The following is a 21,829-nucleotide window of genomic DNA, read 5'->3' as shown; positions in this document are numbered from 1 at the left end:
TCAAAACTTGACAGGGGCCTGAGCTAATGTCAGAGAAGCAGGAGCTGAAACAGATGGCATCCAGAGGTCCCTTCCAAACTGAATATTTCTGTGATTCTGGGCTACAGCTGGTCAGTGCTTGCATCACCATTAGACCTTCTAGGCACCCATGATGTGGGCACTGGATGTTGTACAGCCAGCAGAGAGTTCAGCTTTTGCTTCCACACTCCTCCTACCACTGGTAGCATGGGTAGGGATATGGAGGCATGGGGAAACAACCTGTGCTGGGACACAGTAAGACACCTGCAGGGAACAGGGTCAAGTCAAGTCTCTGTGTTTCTTGACCTGTGTGCTTGATGAGAGTTCATCAGGAATGTTGCTGTCAGCCCCACAAAGAGTTGCTTCTGTTGAGTTTAATTTAGCTGTAACTAGGAAGAGATTGCTGCTCTACCACATGTATGAAAACTGTCCCTTTTCCTCAACAGCTAAATTCTATCACAGCCTTACCGGACAATCCTGAAAAGTGTGGTGGCTAGCAATGTAGTGGGCAGCAAAACAGTTTCTTCCATTAGAATTAGTGTAATGGGGGGGAATGTATGCAGGGATTTATGAAATGCGCACAATTTAAATATACGGAGACATGATATGGCAGATGGAATAGCTGTAGTAGGCTTGTAAGCTGGAGGAGATGCTGACTTTTCAGCAGCCTTCTTTTCAAAATAGATCACCATTCTGAAAGATCTTAGCCACTTCATCAGTGAGACAGAACACCCGGTGTAAGCCTATTGTGAGTGCTCTTGCAACTCCTTTCTCGATGGTTATGTTTTCCTTGTCATCAGCTTCCTATCAAATCAATCTAGACTGAAGGATGGAAAGTGGGGTAATGATGATGGTTATCAGGGCAGGATGTTTAATGATCGGTGACAGAACTCTGAAACAATGGCTAGAGAAGCAATGGGTAATGGGATGTTGTTATGAGGAGCTCTAAGAGCCACTCTCTCACCCTTTTAAATACTAGAGCAAAATTATGGCTTTTTTTTCCCCAGACCTTCTCTGTTGACTCATAGCTCTCTTTTTAGTTCTTGTTTCACTTTGCTGATTCTTCCCACAGAATGATTTTAGATATGAATCTCGTAATTCCCACTGGGCTGGGAATGTTGTGGTGTTGTGTAAGTTTCTTCTTACTAACGCAGTTCTCTTGTCCAGCTGAATGAGCTAGTGGTGGGGGACACCAGTGGGAAACTCTATGTGTACAAGAATGATGACAGCAAACCCTGGACTGTGCGAACCTGCCAAGGAATGGTCAGTTGTGGACAAAGTTTTAAAATGGTCTGTGCCTTTTGGTGTATGTGCAGCCTGCTGTCCTTGACTACTGCCTAGGAATGTGTAGGCCAGAGAAGAAAGGTAGCCAGAACTGGTTCATATAGTGATATAAGACCCTGATTTTGCCAACAGCTAACCCCGTGGACAAGCTGTTGAACCCAGCCTGAACAAACAAAGGAACTGTACTTCTGTTCCACCTTGATCCTGCTCCCATGCACTGTGGATTTTGCCCCAGAGCTCTGGGCAATTGTGTGGCAGATCAGATGTGTTTCTGTCCCTGCCTCAGCTCTTTTTGTCTTTGAAAAGGCTGTTAGAGGTCAAGAGATTCTTTGTGAGGAGAGGATTGAGTAGGGTGTGTTAGCAGAGGTTTATCCCAAAATGCTGCTTTGTGTTGCCTTCTCTCATGTATGGTCTCCTAAAGCCTTCCTTTTTTCCTGCAGCTCACATGTGTTGGCGTGGGAGACGTATGCAATAAAGGAAAGGTGAGAGCAACCAAACCTTCCCCAGCCTTCTCTGTAGGGCATGTGGCTAGCGCTCAGGAGGTTACAGTTATGACGTACACTGAGTATGGAGGAGGACAGGTGCTGTCTGTCCAGCATCTGCCATAGCTCAAGAGTTTTAGCACTGTTATTCTAAAAATGGTTCCTCTGTTTACACAAAACCTGCATGTGCTTGTGAGCCATATGCAGGCACTGGTAAACAAAGAAACCCATCCTGTCTTCAGGAAGCATTATTGAGTACCGAGTCTCCCTGTGTGAGCTCTGCAAGGCTTCTGTGGTTTGGGGGTTGCTTACTTTCCCCAGTGCATTTTGCCCTGCTCTGTGATGGTTCCCGTTATGGACCATGGGCCTTCTGCTATTTGCCTGTGTGCATTTAAGGTCACCCAAACAAGACTGAGCCACAGAACAGTCTAGACTCCCAAGCAAATTCCAGTGTGTTTAATATGACTCCTTTTGCTGGATTGGTATTTCTGGGATTAATGCAGGGCTACTGAGTCCAAAACTCCCAAGTTTAGGCACCCCACCTAACATACTATAGCTGTCTGTGCTCCAGAGGGTAGCGGAGCGGAAGTGAGGATTGAGAAAGCCATACATTGTTTGGGGACTGCAAGTGCACCTCCACCTACAGACAGGAATGAACAAGAAGGTTGGACTCTGCAGGACCTCAGTAGTTTGTATGCTGGCCAGAAACTTCACTGTTCTCTCTATAGCATCTGTTGATCTTGATGGATCCACTCTCATTTCTTCCCTTACCTTGCCGTGGAATAGCTTCTAAAAGAGGAAAAATCAGAAGGTTTTTTCCTTCCCTCTTAGAATCTTGTGGTGGCAGTGAGTGCAGAAGGCTGGTTTCATCTTTTTGACCTGAGTTCTCCAGCTTCAAAGCACTCAGATGCCTCAGGCCACCATGAGTTAGTGGCAGCAGCAGAAGAGCAGAAGCCAGTGTTCAAGCAGCATATTCCTGCCAATACCAAGGTCATGCTGATCAACGACATTGGTGAGCAGGGCAGCTGGGGTGGGAGTGCAGGGTGAGGGAGTTTCTGGGTATGAGGTGGTGGGGGAGGATAGAGAAAGTATGTCATAGTTCTGGTGTCAGGATGAAGAAGGAGGTGACTTGCTGAAGTAGGTGCTCTAGCAAATGCAGCTTGAGCTGAGGGAGGAGTGAGAACTTCAGGAATTTTCCTGTAGTGCAAGTTCTCCTTACAGAATTGGGATCCCCTGAGGCGCCCTCTGGTGGAAACCAGCACTGTGGTTTCTGAATGTTGGGGATTTGCGGCTGTGAAAACCTGAGAGAGCTTGTCTATCTCTTTGTATCCCCTGCAGATGGAGATGGGAATTGTGAGTTGGTGGTGGGTTACACCGACAGAGTGGTGCGTGCCTTCCGCTGGGAGGACTTGTCTGAGAGTTCAGACCACATCTCTGGGCAGCTGCTCCTGCTGAAGAAGTGGCTGCTAGAAGGTCAGGTAAGAAACAGGATACTTGGAGCAGAACAAGCCAAATATAGTCTTCATGAGGTCTCCCAAGGGAAGGGGCATAAAATCTCAGTCCTGTGAGCCAAGAGAATTTTTGGAGAGGGGATGGCTTGAAAGGAGATTTTCCCAGCAATTGTCCTGTGTATGCAGAGCAGCTGGTTGGGATGGTCTGGGAAACAGTCATCAGCTCTCACAGGACTCTTGAGAGCCTTTTTTACTGGAGTGTTCTTAGGTGGCTTTGGTAGGAGAAGATCCCTTTTACTGTAATTTAGATATTTTGCCCCTCTGGCTAAATTTGTTCAGCCCCTGCTCAACTTGTAGCAGAAAATCTGCCACTTTCAAATTTTGATACAGGAAGCACAGTGGAGTCCTTTGAGGTGTATAAAGTTCTCAATTTGACTTGCTCCATGTTTTTCCTGTGCTAGTACAGGTGGACAGCTTGTCTGTGAACCCAGGCCCTGATGGCTCACCTGAGATGATGGTGTCTCAGCCTGGCTGTGGTTATGCCATTCTGCTGTGCACCTGGGACTCTGAGCATCAGCCCACATCAGAGGGAGGAGACAACTCTGCCCCAGGCAGGTGAGCAGCATATCTGCATGGGGTCGAAAAGGAGACTCTGCTTTAGAGGCCTGTCGCAACAGAGTACCATCACATCAACTTTCTGTGGGGGGGCTGCAGTTCATCTTCAGTGTCCTGCTCTGCTGCTGGGAGTCCATGACTTGTCCCAGTCCCTTAAGCCCACCTGCACCCAAGTACCTGTGAACTCCTTTTCATGTGTCTATCAGACACATGCAGCTTTCCTTGCATCTCACTCTTTACTCCCTGGGTTGCATAAGGAAAGCAGCAAAACCAGCTTACCAAGGCAAGGCAGGAAAGAGAGCAGCTTGTATCTCCAGAGAAAGGGGAGTGGGTAAACTGGAGACCTATCTGATAGTGGGGAGTGTTGGTGACTGTTAGCTGGGCTGAGTCAGAAGCCCTGGGACAACAGTGTGGGTTCACTGGTTTCTTCCAGATGTGATAGTCAGAGGTTTTCCTAAGGAGACCCCTGGCAAGTGCTGTAAATCACAACCAGAGCAGTCAGGCTGAGCAGGGAGGTTATTGTCCTTGGCACTTCAGGGACCCTCGTTGGGAACTGAGGTGTTCCTGGGGTCTTCTGTGAGACTTTAATGCTGACCCAGAAAACTGTAGTAGGAGGGGATTTATTACTGGGCAGCTTTGCTCTGAGCTGTGTGGCAAAGAAGAGCTGAAGGCATTCATCTTGTCAGTGTCCCAGGGCAGATCTTCTCCTTGGTTTGTTAGAGACATCAGTAGACAGAGTACCCTTCTAGCCAGGACCCAGGCACACGAACCTGTTCTGCTCCAGGCAAGTGTTTTTCCCGAGTGAATGGCAGCCAGGATTACATGAAAGTAATGGTAAGAATTGCTCTTCTTCTCTTGGTTGGAATAGATTTTTTTCACTGCTTGATTTTTGAGCTCTTTCCAGTTTTCTCATACATAAAATCATTCTGTTTTGTTTTTTAAACATTAGCCTGTTCCTTTCATACTCAAGGAGGCATGCATTCTTTTTCTTAGTCTTTATCAGCAAATAATCCCTCTGCTAAGCCAGAATGATCTCCGCTGTCATTCTTTGCTACTGAGTATTTCACTGGAGAGTTAGCACAGGCTGTGCACAGCCTCCGTGCATTTCTGGACTTGGAGAGCTCTGGAGTGCACTGCCCATAAGATTGCTCTGGCACAGTCCCTGGCATGATGTCTGTCTCTCTTCTCCCTAGGGAGGCACCTGTTCGAGATGTTGTTCTCCACCAAACATCTGGTCGTATCCACAACAAGAATGTTTCCACTCATCTAATTGGTAGCATTGGCCGAGGTGAGAGATTGGAAGCCTTGGGTCTCTGACCAGCAGTTGTCCCTGATAGAGCTTGTCAATGCATCAGTCCCTCATGAGATCAGATTCCCTGTGGTAGAAAAATAACAACTCTGGGAGGCAGCTACAAGAACAGAGGTTGCTCAGTTCATATTTGCCAGCCCCCAAAGTAGGACAGGTGGGTGTTTGCATTCAAACTTCCTATAGCCTTTGTTTCTCCCAGAGTAGCTCTTAGACTTCACCCAGCCTAGCAGCTTCTCTGCAGCCCCCACTACCTTGCATTTACTCATCCTGAATAGCTGCCATGCCCTGCTCCTGCAGACATCCTTGATCCTTGTCTTTGCATGGCTGCAGCTTATACCCTCTTTTTACTCCTGAGATATATCTCCTTCTCTGCACAACCTCATCTTCATACTTGCTATTGTGCTTTGCAATGCTTGATTCCTGGTGCCTGTCCTCCAATAGCTATGTCATGTTCTTTCCTTACATACATAATTCCAGTCCCTCCAGAGCTGCCTCTCTATTTCAGTGTGCTCTGTCTCCAACCAATGTATTCTGTTCAGCTATCGTACCTAAGTTCTCCACAGCTGCTGGCTCCTGTTAGCCCTCATATTGCTGTTTTATTCAGACATTCCTTATGTACTGCCACTGCTTCTCCGGTGCAACTGCTTTGTGATCTGATTTGTGCCTGGTCCCACCTCCTGGACCCTGTTCTGGCAACTATGGAGAATGTGTAGCTCTTGCTCACCCTTGGAGTTAATGTAAAGAGGCACAAGATTCCCAGTGTAGATGACTTTCATTCCTTGTCTGCAGCTGGCTGGAATCCAGCTGCATTTACCCTGTTTGAGTGTTACCCCTGCAGCACTGTCTGAGGAGGATTTAGGCTGTCCTGTAGAGTTAGAGCTGGGGTAGATGGACAGCCTACTGAACCCTGCCCTGACCCCCTGTCGCACACAGTACCCTGTCCTCCCCAATGCCTAAGGCTCTTGCTCAGCCTGTTATGTTTTCTGCATCTCAGTTGCTACTATGAGCACGATGGGCACCAGGGCATGAAATCAGTTATTTCACTGCATGCAAAATGTCGTACCTAATCAGAAGAGGCTGCAAACAAATGGAGGCATACAGAACAAAGGATGAGGGAAGGATGGGAAAAGCCTCTTGTGCTGGACCACCAGTAGTGAAACAGCTTGAGTGGTATTGTGACAGGACTATAAAGAGGGCACAGCAGATCTTTTTAATCAGGGCCCGTCTAGATGAATGTAAGTGAGGGACAATAGGGCACCAAACTAGCTGACTCTTTCTCTTATGATGACCAGCAGAAATAGGGCAGTCATGGGAGGGTGCACTAGCCTGAAGCTGGCCATGGGCAGCAGAAGTAGGTTTGAAGTACTGTGTCCTTCTGGGGAAACTGCCTATTTGCTTTCAGCTCTGCTGTCTTGTTCCTGATTGATTGCCAGGTTTCCTGGGTTCCTACAGACCCCAGGGAGCATGAGTCTCTCATGCCACATTGTCACTGAAAGAATTAAATGGAGCTGTAGTTGAATATAGCTCCAGTGCTCCTCCTGCCAAGTGTGACATACTTTCAAAACCCAACCTTGCATGTCCTTTCTATCTGGTGGCTAGGTAGAGAGTGTACAGGAGGGCTGGAGCAACCTGGTGTCCAAGGGAGTCTCCTCTTTAGGTTTAACTAGTCACACCTGCCAATGCTGTTCTGCACACAGCTATGTGGTATACAGGCTTTGAAGAGGATACTGTTTGCAGGAAGTTCACAGCTATATGGGCATGGCCCAGGAAAGCCAGGGGTCAGTTTGCAGATGAGCATTGAAAGCGGGTGTTCAGTCTGCTTGTAAAGGTCTGTGTAGCATCTGATCAAAGTTTGCTGGGAAGAGACCACAGCTTCTGCACAGTTCTGCTCTAGTGACAACAGTAGAGTTGGTAGCATGGATCTTGGAGCTTCTCTCCACAGACTCATTCAGGAATTGCCATGGAGGTGCTTTTGTGCTAGCATGACGAATACTTTGTCCACTTAGTGGGGTCTGTCTTCATTCCCTTGCTCCTTCCTTGAACAGCTAAAGACTACATTCCCATCTCTGAAAGAAATGGTGAGGGTATAGTTGTAATGCTCTGTTTGGCTTCAGCTGTTTTCTGCTTTGTCCCTCATGATGCTCCTGTCTGTGCTTTGGGCATTTCTGGAGACTGGAGGGGATGTAATGAAGTCCATTAAAACCAGAACCACCAAGGGCCTACAGCAGGTGCTTCTCTGGTACAGACAGACTCCTAGGAGCAGCCAGCAGAACCAGACAGGCCTGTTTCAGTGCAAATGAAAGTTTTGGGATTCTTGTGTTTTGAGAGGCTAGTGCCCCAAGGATAAAAACTGTCAGGAAGTAGGATTAGCTGTAAGACTATGCAGATATCTGTTATGCAAAGTGTCAAGGCTGGGCAGAAAAGGAGGAAGAAGTATGGGTCAGCTTGCTGTTTTGGATTTTTCCTCAGAAGAGGGAGGGGACAAGATTCATAGAAGAGGCATCAACTCATGTAATTCTCTTCTGCATTTACAGGCTGCTCCAGTGTGAATAGTGGCTCAGGCCTCTTTGCCCTCTGTACTCTAGATGGTAAGTCCTTCCAATGTCCTGGGAGAGAGGCCTGGGGGGCAGCCAAGGCCTGTCACTAATTCAAAGCAGGAAACAGAGGCTCAGTGCTTTTGGTCTTGAAACATGAGGGAATCGGGCTTCAGAAACAGCTCCTGGACCAGGCAAGAGAATTTGACATTGAGACTCTTTCTACTGATACCTGTGAAGGCATGAAATCTAAGATAGGAGCCAAGGTGTAGGAGTTCTCACTGAGAGCAAGTCCCCCTTAAACCAGGTGTGTGATCACATGCCCATATCTGAGGATATGATAAATCTTGTGAAATTGAGCATGTCTTTCTGTTCCTTATTGAACTGAGTACAGTGTTGCACAGGTTTGTTCCCTCCAGGAAACCTGCGGTGTTTTCTGCTGTTATTAATATCCAGCCTTCTGTCTTCTCTGATGCAGTTCTTCTATCTGTGGATTTCAAAGCATTTCACAAACATTAATTACTCATATGGCCCCATGGCCAATGGGGATGGAAGTATTAAAGCCATGCTGCAGTAAGCAGCCTGGAGTATGAAGAGGTTAGGTCATCAGCCCAAAGCCCCACTGCAAAATTGAGATGGAAGGTGAGACTAGAACTTGCATCTGCTGACTCCTAGTTGCCCGTTTAACTGGATGATTAGACAGCTGTTTGAGATGCTGTTTTGGCTGTGCCGTTCATGTATACAAGAGAATCTAAACCACAACAGACATGTGTCCTTGTACTTGAAGGAACTTGGGTTGTTTCCAAAAGCAGTAAAGGAAATGGATGCTGGGCTCTGGATGCTCAGACAGGAACCAGCCTTACACAAGCCTGGGAGCCAGGTTCTCCAGGGTAGTGCAGGGATTCTGTCCAAAAACCCTCAGTATGGTGACAAGATGCTGTGCTTTCATATACCCAAATAGGCAGCCTGGCAGATTTTGGCTAGAAGTCCATCTGTCCTAAGATGTCCAGCCAGGGACTTTAGGATTATTCCTCAGGCCTGAACTCTGATGCTGCTGCATTGGGCAAAGCCTCCAACCTCACCATGGTTCACACGTGAGCCTTACTAAGGCTGGAGCACACTGTGAGGATGGATTCATGTTTATATGCTGATCTGTCTCACTGCCACATGCCCACCACTACCCTCTACCACCACAATATCTCTCTGGATGATAGGAAAATGTGTGGTGACTGTGAGGTAAGTGTCCAGTATGGTTTTAGTAGCCAAGAGGCATGTCCATGCTGTCAGCCAGCCAGTTCTTAGCTGATACCTGCCAACATGCTTTCCTGAGATTGCATGATCTGTGAGACATGGTAAGGAGCTTCTACTTTAAGCACTGTTGTTGTGAGATCTGTTGATGTACTGTATTCTGGGAGCCCATTTTGGGCAGTTTTCTTCCTGTCTTGCAGTACAATCCAATTAGCAGGACTCCTGCAATTTTTCTTCTGTCTCCAGTTCCTGCTGGCAAGATAATGGACTGTCATACTTCCCAGAAATGAGGCTGTGCTGTATGTTATCAACCACAGCCTGCACCACAGGATTCACTACATCTGAAGACTCTGAATGTAGAGGGAGTGTGCAGGGCCCAATGCTAGTGGACATCTTGCTCCTTCTTAATGTTTTCAAGACAATCTTTTTTTTTTCCCTTCAGGGACATTGAAACTCATGGAGGGGGCGGATAAACTGCTGTGGTCTGTGCAGGTTGATCACCAGTTGTTTGCTCTGGAAAAGCTGGATGTTACTGTGAGTGTCTGTGTTAATGGGGTTGGGAGGGAAGGTGGGGGTGGGTGGCGAGCAAAAACTCCACATGGCTTTGCACATGAACTTAGGAAGGGCAGAGGGAGTACATCTCAGGTAAAAAAATTGCTGGGATTGTCCCAGGATGGCATAAAGGGAGTTCTGACTATCCCAATGCATTCCATCAGGTCATGCAGTCCAGTCATGTCAGTCCAACCACCTGCAAGAGGTTGAGCTGTGTCTGCCTGTTTGACCCAGTGGTTTTGCTCACTGCTGATATACCTGATTGTCTACAAGCTCTTAGGATGCATAAGGATTAGGATAGAGAAGAGAGAGATGGCACCGAGTTATGAAAGGAGATGTCATGTTCAGTTAATGTTCTGTTTCTGAGCTCTGTTGAATTTTAGTATCCTTTCAGGGAGAATCCTGGGCCAAACGCCATCCCTGTATGGAGACTTTTAGAAAGAAGGCAGAGAGGGGAGTGACACAAACATTTCCACAACAGCAAATATCCTAGAAAAGGTGGTTTGGGAGTTGCTGTCTTGTGGGTTTTTTTCTTTCTTTCTTTTTCTTCCCCCTATCACATGTCCATTTCCTCTTAGGCTGCTTGATAAAGTTAAAGACAAGGGAGGAGAGTGAAACAAGGAAAACTTCATGTAGCTCATGGTTTAAGTATGGAGTTGTTGCCATGAAGCAATGTTCAGGTGAAGAATATAAAACAGTTCTAAAAGGGTTCCGATGTTCATATGGCTGCCTAGAATATTCGGCGCTGTCATAATGAATTGATGCAACTGTGGGGGAGAGAAGGTTCAGGCTTCAGGGTGCTGGAGGGACAGAGTATTTTCCATCCATTTGCTGGCAAACTTTTATATTTTGATGCATTTGGCAGCAGCCACTGTTAGATCCAGAGTCCCAACTCATCTGCACAGTAGGTCTGATCAAGTCTATTGAGTCCTGTATTCCCTTACTCTGGAAACTCTCTGGGATCTGGTATCCTCAGAGAGTTAGGATTGGGAGGAGGTGCTTGGCAGGCAGGAATGGGAGTTGGAAGTAGTTGGTGCTCTTGTGGAAGGCAGAGAAGGAAGCAGTGAAGAACCAAAGAAAGCGAGGATAAAGCCCAAAGTGTAAGGGAACTGTGGGATGGAACAGCTGAATTCCTCTCTCCCATGTTTTATACTGTCCTATAGTGTTGCCTACTCATGCTCTCACTTTTCAGTCTGTTACACAGAAAGCCTAGAAGCTTTTCCTGAAGAGATTATCTGCCACTGCAGCTTTGAGATTACCGATTGCTTTATCAAGGCTCTGCACTGAACACATACTAAAGCAGTGTGCCAGAATAAATGTTTCTCTTTCCAAGCAGGAAGGATTCCTGCTTGCCTCTGGGAAGAGCTGATGTCTGTGCTAATCGGATATCTTACGGTTCTTGTAGGGCAATGGGCATGAGGAAGTGATTGCCTGTGCATGGGATGGCCAGACATACATCATCGACCACAATCGGACCGTCGCCAGATTTCAAGCAGATGAGAATGTCAGTGCATTCTGTGCAGGTGGGCAGCTGGACTGCAAAGCCAGCCTCACAGCATTTCTCCCTCCATGTCTTCTCTGGGAGACCTGAGACCCTTTGAATGTCTGCAGTGGGGAGTAATTTCCCTGGGGCATGTATACTGCAGGATGCCAAGCTAGTCTTCCCTCTGGTAGCATCTGGGAAAAGGAGTGGTGAAAGGAAGTGATGCTGGGCTGTGTCTGTAATGGAGAATAGGTGTGGGGTTTTTTTTTGTTTTGTTTTCTTCCTGTCCTGTTTGGGAGTGTTCAGGTGGTCTTTTGTCTTCCCCACTCCTTTTCAATTTGCAAACTACTAAGCTGTTGCCAGTAGAGATAGGGAGCCCTACATAGCTGGCCTGACCCTTGGCTTTGCTGTCAGACCTGCGAGAAGCAGCATGCAAATTCGCAAACTCCATGCATTAATACCACAGTTCTAGAGACATTTGCCCATGGGCAGACTGGTAGGCATCTCTTGTATTATCTTGGAGGGTCTTCACACACCCAGGTTCATGTCTCTGCCACTCACCGTGGCTGCTCGCTGCTTTCGGCTGACAGCTTTGGTACCATATCATGCAAAGCTGCCTATTTGCTTTCTCTGTCCTTTGTCCAGCAGCTACATGCTTTTGCTTTCTTCAGGCCTCTACGCATGCAAAGGAGGAAGCAACAGCCCATGCCTGGTTTATGTCAGCTTCAATCAGAAGATCTACATCTACTGGGATGTGCAGCTGGAGAGAATGGAATCCACCAACCTGCTGAAAATCCTGGAGAGTGACCCAGAGTTTAGAGACCTCCTGCAGCAGCTGGGTGTAGGTAAGTGCAGAAAGCGAGAGAGTTATGCAGGAAAAAAGTGATGAAGGGCTGTTGGCAGGTGGCATGCCGGGAACTAGTCTTCCAGATACTTCCAGACTAATCTACTACCTGATGAGGATCCCTACCAATCATCTTTCTCTCTTCTTTTTCTAGAAAGCGGTGATGTTTCTTCTGTCAAAGATCTGATTTACAAAACACTGTATTTTCCTGAGAAACAGCAGCAGAACAGCCCCTCACAGTGTCAAGACCATGCTGGAATAGATTCTTCTGCCTACCACACTATCATCCATTGCCCCTTATAACCTTTTGACACCTTTCATCCCAGCTCAAACTCTTCATTGACTGGAATCAGGCACTCACATTGCATGAAGATCAGACTGCTCTTTTTTCTGCTCTCTGTCAAGGCTTCCAGCCAGCTAAGAGTCTACAGGCTAGGGTTTCAGGGAGGCAAGTGCTTGCCTGTTGGCTTGAGGCACGGTGGCAAGTTGATTTGCTTAGCTGAGGAAGCTACCAGGACAGCAAGAGTCCAGGGTTCTGTTCATTGGCCTTCCATTGCCCATTTCCATATTCTGTACTATCCAAAGTCCTTTTTGGGTGACTGTAGAGGAGCTCTGAGGACACAGATGAGAGAGAATAGCCAAGCTCAGTCTTGCTTTTGGCCTGTTGTTCTTATAGTTGCTATAGTGATAATTTCTGAGTTCCTAATGGGCTCACAGCACAGGAGTTGCGGGTTGAGGTCTTGAATTGGGCAGCAGGAGAGGGCTTTCCTCTTTAGTCCAATATAGATGGGTTTCTTCAGTAGACCCAGGCATTGCTGGCCTTTGTTCTGGTGCTCCCCTCCTGCCAAGCTGAATTTCTCACAAGCTGCCCTCTGTTCTGAAGAGCTGGGAACATGTGTGAGAACGACAGCTTGCACTGGTGACTTGTCAAGGAGTATCAAGCTCCAAGGAACCCCAGCTGTACTCAAGAAGCATGGCTTGCCTTCATCCTCTTGGGCAGAGTGATCCCAGAGATGGCTGTGACTTAGCAAAGCAACTGTGAACTGGGCAATAAAAGGAATTTGTCGTAACTGTGGATCTGTGGTGCAGTGGTAGCTTGTCCATTCCATAAAAAGCAGTGGGAATGCTGCACTTCCCTCTTGCTGTCAAGAGTTCTATGCTATTTTGAATCCTGCACAACTGAAAGAGGTTGGCTGGCAGTGATGCTCCACTTGCTGGCGTGCAGAGCACGGAAGAGGCCCTGGCTTGCCCAGGATGGTCATCTACAAAGGCCCAGGCAGGAACCTTGCCATATGCTGCTTATGTTCTGCTTTTCCCCCATCTCAGCTTGCTGCTTACCTATCTCAGCTTATTAGGACAGGAGCAGCAGGCTCACCTGCTGTGTTGCATCCATTAGCTTCTTCTCTCATTTATGTTGTATTCTACTGAACATGCATAATGAATAGGGCTATCCTTTTACCCTTATGATTGCTCTGACTTGGATCCAGCCCTCTCAGGCTAATATAATTAATTCAGTGATCTCCCTTTAGCAAATGATAACGCTTGAAGATACTACAGCCTGTTCAGAAGTGTGCTGTGCCATGCTCTGCAAAACATCCAAGAGTAGACCTAACAAGGAGAAGGAACTTTGTATGGAGTGTCTTGCTGTTAGGCTGAAAGATCTGTTGTTGAAGTAGAGACTAAGTGGGAGAAGAGCAGGATTTTTACGTAATAACCCCTAGCTTTTCTTTGCAATTTACCTCCACATATTTCCAAGAGCTTTATAGAGGGCAGCTTCTGTCCTCTGCATTTGATAGCTCTAGAAGTTGAAGCACAGAGCAGTGAGGTCATATGCTCTGCTCTGTAACAGTGAGCTGTGGAACAGCACTCTTTCTGCTTCTCAGACCATTCTATCTTCTGACTTAACTATGGTGGAAGCTTCTCCATTATAGTGACCTCACTGAGAAGCATTTTTAAATGCCCCTCTGTAATACTAAGTGCTTTGTCCAACTGGACTCTTCACTGAGGCGGGAGGTGTGGAGGTATAGTGGTGCTTTGGTGACAGTAGTGGTCAGGCTAGGGGAAGGTGGGAGCAGCAGTGCTTGAGTTTTGTCAGCCTTGGAGAGCTGATAGTGTCTATTGGTGGGCTAAAGCAAGGAATTGTCTTGGGGCTTGTAACCTCAAGAAAATCTGCCAGTTACTATGATGCTGAGATGTAAAGCCACTAGTCCAAGTGGGCATCTACCATACAGAATAGAGCTGGTGGCAGGTTAGTTAGTGTGACCCTTTGACTCTAATCAGTCTTGCTGTGCTTTCCTAATGAAGATGAGATCTGATAGGTCTCAGTATATTGGTTTCCTGCTAATTCTAGGTTTCTGATCCCCAAAACCTAGAGCTGCTGCTCTGATGACAGGAACAAGTAATAGTTCTCTTCCTTCTCTCCCTAAGAATTTCAGGCGAAATAGCAACAGTTACTATCTTTGTCTCCTCCCCTGGGGACCCAGCTGAGTTGGGAAGGAGCAGATGCCCCTCCACATGGGGTAAACAGTCGGTTTCACTGTATTCTGAGATACTTTCTCCCTAGCCCTGTTACTACCTGGATTTAGTCTTGCACTTCAGAATTAATGAAACTGACACCAAGAGGGACCACAGTGGAGCAGGGCTCAGCAAAGCAGATTTCCGGAAGCATTTCCAGAATGTCCCTGAACAACAGACCTGTGTCTTGGTATATGCCACTCTTTGAGCCTGAACACAGACTGCTGCTCTTTCTCCACTTTGAGACAGAAACAGGATGCTTATAAGCAATACAACATAGCAATGTCTGGGTTTTCAGTCCTGGTTTGCACAACCTGGCATGTGTACTGCTGTTTAGAGGAGGAGCTCTTCAGCTGTTTGTGCCATCAAGTTTGATAGGATTGGAGGGAGCCCTACCACAATGTGTGCCTGCCATGGTGCTGCTTAGCATCTCGTTTGTTTTTGTAGAGCAGACATTCTTCACAGAAATGCTAGGATCTAAGAGCTTCCTGCAGCAATTGTCCGAAGCATTTTATTTGCCTGGGAGGTCAGACTGAACTCATCTGGCAGCTTGGCTTACAGGCTATTGCAGTTCTACTGCATTGTAAATCTTTCCTGAGCCCTAGCAGCAAAAGAGAATCCTCTACACTGGTAACAGAACAACTCGATGCTGGTTGTCCATGCCCAATGGAAACCTTTATTAGCAACACAAGCACAAAGGGATACAAATGGTTGGAACTTGTTTATACAAAACAGACTTTGCCACACAGGTCAAGTGATTTCCAAGGAAGGAAAGTCAAATTGATCCACTGTTGGACTGCTAATTTTTTAGAAGAAACAGGAAAGAGCTAGTGCAAGAGAGAGGACATTTTTCTATGAGCCATCTCTAAAGAAAATGGGGCAAAAACATGTGAGTGTTGGACAGAGCAAGTATAACTTGTGCAGCCTAGCCCTCTTCTCCTGTTGGCCTGAGAATAATGTTGCTGTGCACCATGCAAGCACCGGCATGCTGCACTGTGGAAAGCAGAGCTGAGAGGATACTGGTACTACAGAACATCTGATCCCCAAAGCTCTACAGCTCTTGAAACCATTGGAGCGGGAAAATAGTAGTGTTTGAGGGTTTTTCCTAACAGTTTTGTTTTGCTTATAGTACTTAAAGGGACTTGCAGATGTATTTCGCTCCCATTCTCCTTGCACACAAAAGAAAAAGATGAGAATTGTCTTAACAAAGTGTATCAGGACTTCTGTACTGTTCCTTGGCCAGAAGGTGCCTTCCCCACTTCTTTTCATGCCCTGAACACCAAAGTGGTGATTTAAAGGCTGGCTACTGATGGCACTTCCGCTGGCCACAATTTTCTACAGCATGTATGTCTGCTCAGAGACAGAGCTGATGCGGCTCCTTCTCAGGAGAGGTGTGGTTACTTTATTATAGTTCCATGGTAACTAACACCTCTTTGTCCTGCACAGCCAGCACACTTCAAAGAGTTGGAATTAGAAGTTGTTCCTTCCTGTGCAGCAACAAGTAGTGTTTGCTGCATCGCACTCAGTGGCAGGTTAGCATATCTGCTGGTGGTAGGAAGCTCTCCCATGGGGCAGGACTTGTCAGATGCATTTCTGTGTATGAGGGACAGTGTGCAGAAAATGAGGAGTCCAACAGAGTTCTCAGACAGTGCAGGCATTTGAGGATAAGCAGTTTGCAGCTTTGGTTGTGGCATTCAATTTACTAGCAAGAAAATAAAGGGAGGGGATTTATTTTCTTTTCCTGAGAGACAATAAACCTGTTGTCCGTCCCTGCTCCAATTCTTACAAACACTTTGCTGGATGCCATAATTTCCATTACTTTCCAGGTATATCCTGGCATTTTCCAATTGAATTTCTTATAAAGAAGGACTGTAAATCTATGTAGGCAGCTGAATAGTCTTCAGTTCTGTAACTCACCATGTAGTGGTGAGAGAAGGAGCAAGCCTCTGGGATAACGGCTGGCTGGAGCTCCCATTCCTTGCAAAGGCCAAGTGTCCCCCAGGCTTGGGAAGGCAAATGATGTGATTATGGCTTCAGAATGGTGCATGTTCTTGGGATGGGTTTACACCCCTTGCACACAGGCCTTGGAAGGGGCCTCGGAAAGTCGCTTAGTCCATCCCTCCATCTTAGGGCAAGTTCAGCCATATGTATCTCACACCTAACACATACTTGTCTGACTGTTTCAAAGGCCTGCTGTGACAGATACTTCCCTGTATCACTGTTTCAGAGCTGCTGTGTCCACACTACTGGAAAGGAGCTGACCAACATAGAGGTTCAGAGACAGTCTCCCTAAAATGATAACATATCATTGCCTATTTTGAAGGGGTGGGCCACCTTAAAAAGAAGGTGTTGGACACACAGAAGATGTAGCTGTGTCCTGCTTTAGGATGACAGTTTGCACTAAATTTCCACCTTCCATATGAAAGCTTTAGCATTTTTTTGGTCTCCAGTGGAAAGGACCTTTAGACAATTCCCTGCTTCCCCTCCCCCTCCCCCCAAAAAACAATTGGGGTGACTGGTGTTGGGGGCACAGAAGTGTGTCTGTGTAACCAGCTTTTCCAAAGGAAACTACAGTTGAAACGGTCTTCAGCCTTTGCAACCCGCTTAGAAAATGATGTGTTGGACTCCCTAAACTCAGTAGATTTTAAAAAATAATGTTTCGTGTGAATGGGATTGAGCTTGCTTCTTTGAGGCATTATCAGTCCTGTTTTATAACTCCTTTTTGTATCTTTGAAAGCCAAAATTTTTCTCTTTCACAATGGAAACTGGGAGTCCCATGTAAGGACACAACACCAAGAAGGCTGGTCTTTTGAGAAAACAATTTGTGCATGAATTCAGAATACATGTGTTAGGATTAGTGACAACATGTCATTTAATGCTAGAGAATTCTGGGAGATGGAAACCCACCAGGAGTTCTACTCAGTGGTGAGGAAAGCAGGTACTGACAATGTAGGATTAGGCTGTGACTTAGACACTGAGTTGAAGTGGGCTGTTAGCTATGGTGTTATGACCAGCAGGTCTCATTTAGTCATAGCTTTTTCTGTAAATTCCACCTGCAACAAAGCTTGATGGGGAAGTTTCAGAATAACTTTCCAACAGGTTCTTCAATGTTCGGGAGGAAGATAATTTTACTGAGGGGACCTGGATGTTCAACTGACGTGGGCAGGAGGAGGGTGAAGAGCATGTCTCATGCTCTGGAGCTGATTTCACCGTTGATTATAATAGCTCTCCCACACTGACTTAGCAGTTGCTGGGAACATCCTTTCTGTGACTGAGAAGTAGTACAGTCTGCATTCATACATACAATTGCTAAGAGCAAAGAGGAAAGACTGGCAAGATAGTGGCAGAATATAAGAGAGTATTAGCAACCAATGTATATGAAAACATTGTTAAAAGGATTATCTAAAGAAGGAAAAGACTCCTTTTGGAAAGAGCAAATTTGTTACTTACTAGTGTGGGAGAGTGAATAGCTCACTTGGGCGGAGATAAAGAGGATGCCAAGAGGGATTCATTATGCAGAGAGCAGAGGAAGAGATAGGCAAAGCCGGATATTTCCACCTGCCATAGCACATTAATTAGCAGAGGAATCTGAACTTCCAGTGATTTAAGAATTGAGGCATGTGAATCCCAGAAAGGCTTCAGAAGGACTGGAGTATGTTCTGAAGATGAGCAAAAAAATGTATGCCAAGACTGATATGTGAGAACAGCACCTGGTGAATTCAGCAGCAGCCCATGTGCAAGCATCTGCAGGGCTGTAAGTGACAGGTAGCAGTTGTGCCAACTTTCTATAGGATCCAATCCAGCACCCCTTAAATGAATGGAAGGATTTCTGTTAGGTTCAGTCTGATTTGGGGAAGATCCTTGATTTTTATTTTTTGTTTCTAACAGGAAGGTTAATGAATAATGAGATGCAATAGACATGCTATTTGTCAGCTTTAGTAGGTTCTTTGCCATAGTTCCCCATGCTATTTTTAGAGGGAAGCAAGAGCCAGAAGCTGAGTGAGTTACTACATATAGGAACATAGGAGCAAGTGTCTCATCTAACACAAACAAGATTTTCTCAGCACAGTGACCTAGGTACCAGGTGGATTCCAGCTGGCATGCAGTACGGGTCCAGTACAACTGTGAACTGTCATTAAAGACCCCTAGACTTGAGAAAGCAGTCAGACATGCAGGTGATACAAATCCAGAAGGGATTACTGGTACTTTGGGAGACAAGATCATCAAGAAGCCCATGGGTGTGGATACACATGAGAGAAAACTCTGAACTACTGGTGTCATTCAAGAGGCGCATGAAAAGCAATTCACACAGGGAGAAATAATCAGATGCGCAAGTGGAAGAATGGCTCAGAAGCCAAGCAACAGATCAGAAGCTGGAGGATATGACTAACAATAAAAGTCACCAGTCTGAGGCTGCTTTTAGGAGAGGCAGATGCCAGTCACAGCAGCTCATATTAGTAAGTGTGTCACCTATATCAGCCAGGGAGTAACTCCACTGGTTTTACCATGTGTTAAACTAGAGTCCTGCATCTGGTTTAGGAAAGAACTTGGGGGGGAGGGGGGAGGGAAGCAACCACAAGTATTTTAAAAAGCACAACAGCAACAATGAGAGGTTTGATAAGGCAGGAAGAGAGCCAGCAATGTTTAATCCAGGATGACAGGCAAAATGAGAATGTCATGATATTCTATGGGAGGATAAAGGGATATTGTGGAGAGATTGGATAGAGAATCAGTAGTCATGAGGAGGAGATGACTTCATTAGGTTTCAAGTGTGATATGGAAAAACTTGTGCTAAATATTATGAAAAATATCAGTTGTGATCATTTCCAGGCATGGAGCAAGCTGTCTTGGTGCATCCTTCCTAGAGGTAGTAAACATAGACAATATATCTATCACACAGCTATGGATGCAAATGATAAAAAACCAAGTGACTTCATATCCATCTTGTTCAACCCAGCTGAGTCCACAGTTCTCTGACCTGAGCTGATACTACAAGAAAGTTTAGTTCTCTGGTTTTATGCAGGAGTACCAAAGTACCAAAGGAATACCAAAGGCTGTGAGATGCCAGGGCTTGAGGTTGATGATATATCTGTGTCCAATCACTAGATTTCAAGTTGAAAGAAAGGAGCTGACAGAGCAGAAGACACTAGGTGCTGTAATTCATCACAGCATTTAAACCGAATGGCAGGAACTCAGTTTGATGATGCAGCAGAGGTGATTGATAGGAATGCAGCTCTAGCAGCTGGAGTGCAGAGGGGAGAGGCCTGGTCAGAAGAATAGGGTGTGCAAGTCTGATTACTGTGTATAACAAGACATGCTAAGCATTGCCATTCACACTAATATAGCCTAGTAGCAAGACTGCACTGGCAAAGCTGTAGCATCTGTGAGCATTCACTGTTCTCTGGGCATCTAAGCTCAGCATTTCTACAAAGGTTTCTTAGAGTTAAGAACTCTGACATTGTTCTTGTTGCAAGTTTTTTCAAGAAAATCCTTCTGTTCTCTGAGCCAGCAAGAAGAAACAAAATCCAGCTTCCCAGTCTGCAGGTGAGGGGACTGGCCACAGACCTCTTCCCACAAAGCAAGGGGAATGGACTCCACTCATCAAGGCAGAGAGTAAAGGGAAGCATTCATAGCAATCTCTGAAAGCTTTTGGAGAAAGCACCACCTCCCTGTCCACGGAATGACTGGAGATTGTTCAAAGTGACTCTCCCTTGTCTCATGAATGGAGTGCATTGTAAAAAGACGTTATTAAAAGGGTAGGGTGAATTTAGTGCAGAAACAGAAATTGGAGGGATCGAGGACAGATAGAAAAACAAGAATAAAGTGCCCACTCAGCACATGGGGACAAGCAGGAGGGTTCACTGAAAGAGGGGAGAACTCTTCAAAGAAGAGGCATTCCCAACAACAACAGCTTCCAGCTCCCATTTGCCTTTTTCTCACTCCCCAATGAATGCCTCAGCCCAGAACTCAGCAAGGTTAGGGGCATGTGAATCTCCCCCTCATCTCTCTGATACGGCGGCAAGTTTCCTCACTCCCCCAGCAGTGGGGTATGCAGCCAGTCACTGACCAAGCTCCTCAGAGGCATGTAGGAAAGGCAGCTCTTGACTCAATGCTTTAAATCTCAGGACTCCTTCCTCCAAGTCGATGCAGCACTAAGAAGGGGAGAGCCAGTTACTCGCTGTACATTTCAGATAGCAAGTACCTCATTCTCATGATGTCTGTGACTGGAAAGAAGCTGGAGAATTATCAAACATCCCCCCTTTGGATTTAGAGAGGCCTCATAGCTCCCCCTCCCTGCCATGGCTCTACCTCCTGGCTCCGATTCCCCCCATTGGGTTCCCCTCCAAACTCTCCACAGGGCCATCCTCCTCCCTTCCTCCAGTTTTACTCCCTCTGGGGTTGTGTCCTCACACCACTCAGCCTTTCAGCCCAATACTTTTCCTGCTTTATGAGTCCCAACATGTGACTACATATTTGGCAGGCAGAAGCGAGCTTGCTGAGGCCATGTTCTGTGCTGCCCAGGAGACAGGCTGATCTCAGCACTAAACCTGATCTGAGCTGACAAAAGGAGAAGACATTGGATGTGGCCATACAGCTTCATTTGGCTCAAAGCAAGGACAGAGCTTGTTCATGTCTACCTGCAAAAGGCCATATAGATATAACTCAAGTGGCACATTGTGCCCTCAGTTTTACAGTCTCTTCCTCTTCGATTTCATCTTCTCATTTCCAACGATTGTGGTGAGAAATACCAAGAATGGAGATGCTATAGTGTCCTATGGGGTGAATCCTTTATTAGTCCCTTTTAAGAGGGACTAGAAAGGGATCAGTGACTCAGAGCATACTGCAGTCAGCCAGGGAGCTGTGCAGTGAGCAGTGCAAGTGGCACTCCACAAGGCTTAGGTATGAGCATTTCTGATGCTTCCAGCAACCAAACCTTGGAGGACTCATTGAGAGGAGCCCTGCAATAAGCAAGAAGTTTACTCCTTACCTTGAGAGACAACAGGGTCTGGAGACCAATGCAAAACTCCAGCATTTCATCATCTGGGAAAAGAGAAGAGACTGGTCAGGCTCAAGACTATACATACCTTGACTGCCTCTCTAAAGAAAGTGTCTCCCTCTTATAAGAGTGTGTGGAATGTGAGAGCATCTGATTCATTAAGTTATCTGGTTAAGGGCTATTCAGTATAAAGTAAATAACAAATAACAGGGAAAGTGATGAATTAAACACATGGACACACAAACATTAACAAGTGGTGATAACAGTGACAGTAGCAAAGACCAGAACTCTTCCCCCACGGACTGATGAGCCATTAAAGGAACTAGTCAGGCACAACCTTGGAGAGGGTCAACCTGAATTTTGTAACTGATAAGAAGGGGGAAACATGATCACAATGAGTATTATGAGATATTTGAGGGGGCTTGTGGGACTGTACAAAACATTATGGGATATTGGAAGGGGCTTGTGGGATTATGTAAAACTTATTGTAAGTTGTTT

At 46.2% G+C, this 21,829-nt stretch overlaps 2 protein-coding genes across 9 annotated transcripts in view; one reads left to right on the top strand and one right to left on the bottom strand.

Annotated features, from left to right (window-relative positions):
• The window catches only part of ITFG2 (integrin alpha FG-GAP repeat containing 2), a 29,093-nt gene that overhangs the window by 938 nt on the left and 6,326 nt on the right, over nucleotides 1–21,829 (top strand). For 2 of the 4 annotated variants that reach the window (XM_064518222.1, XM_026112612.2), the window contains exons 2-11: nucleotides 1,186–1,281; nucleotides 1,743–1,784; nucleotides 2,616–2,796; nucleotides 3,123–3,262; nucleotides 3,702–3,850; nucleotides 5,044–5,138; nucleotides 7,694–7,747; nucleotides 9,384–9,475; nucleotides 10,899–11,016; nucleotides 11,648–11,821. In XM_064518222.1, the coding sequence (XP_064374292.1) occupies nucleotides 1,186–1,281; nucleotides 1,743–1,784; nucleotides 2,616–2,796; nucleotides 3,123–3,262; nucleotides 3,702–3,850; nucleotides 5,044–5,138; nucleotides 7,694–7,747; nucleotides 9,384–9,475; nucleotides 10,899–11,016; nucleotides 11,648–11,821 (1,141 nt within the window). Of the gene's footprint in view, nucleotides 1–1,185; nucleotides 1,282–1,742; nucleotides 1,785–2,615; nucleotides 2,797–3,122; nucleotides 3,263–3,701; nucleotides 3,851–5,043; nucleotides 5,139–7,693; nucleotides 7,748–9,383; nucleotides 9,476–10,898; nucleotides 11,017–11,647; nucleotides 11,822–11,974; nucleotides 12,896–21,829 lie in introns of those variants that run through there. The other 2 variants (XM_026112610.2, XM_026112611.2) reach the window with 2 other exon arrangements.
• Nucleotides 2,226–21,829, bottom strand: part of NRIP2 (nuclear receptor interacting protein 2) — a 35,090-nt gene continuing 15,486 nt past the window's right edge. For 2 of the 5 annotated variants that reach the window (XM_064518241.1, XM_064518267.1), the window contains one exon: nucleotides 14,988–21,375. In XM_064518241.1, coding sequence (XP_064374311.1) covers nucleotides 21,182–21,375 — 194 coding nt within the window. In that variant the 3' untranslated portion in view covers nucleotides 14,988–21,181. Of the gene's footprint in view, nucleotides 8,181–14,987; nucleotides 21,376–21,829 lie in introns of those variants that run through there. The other 3 variants (XM_026112614.2, XM_026112615.2, XM_026112613.2) reach the window with 3 other exon arrangements.

The sequence above is a fragment of the Dromaius novaehollandiae genome, chromosome 1 (genome assembly GCF_036370855.1).
Source record: "Dromaius novaehollandiae isolate bDroNov1 chromosome 1, bDroNov1.hap1, whole genome shotgun sequence".
Classification (NCBI taxonomy): domain Eukaryota; kingdom Metazoa; phylum Chordata; class Aves; order Casuariiformes; family Dromaiidae; genus Dromaius; species Dromaius novaehollandiae.
The sequence above is the reverse complement of the archived record's forward strand: the minus strand, read 5'-3'. Positions and strand labels throughout refer to the sequence as shown.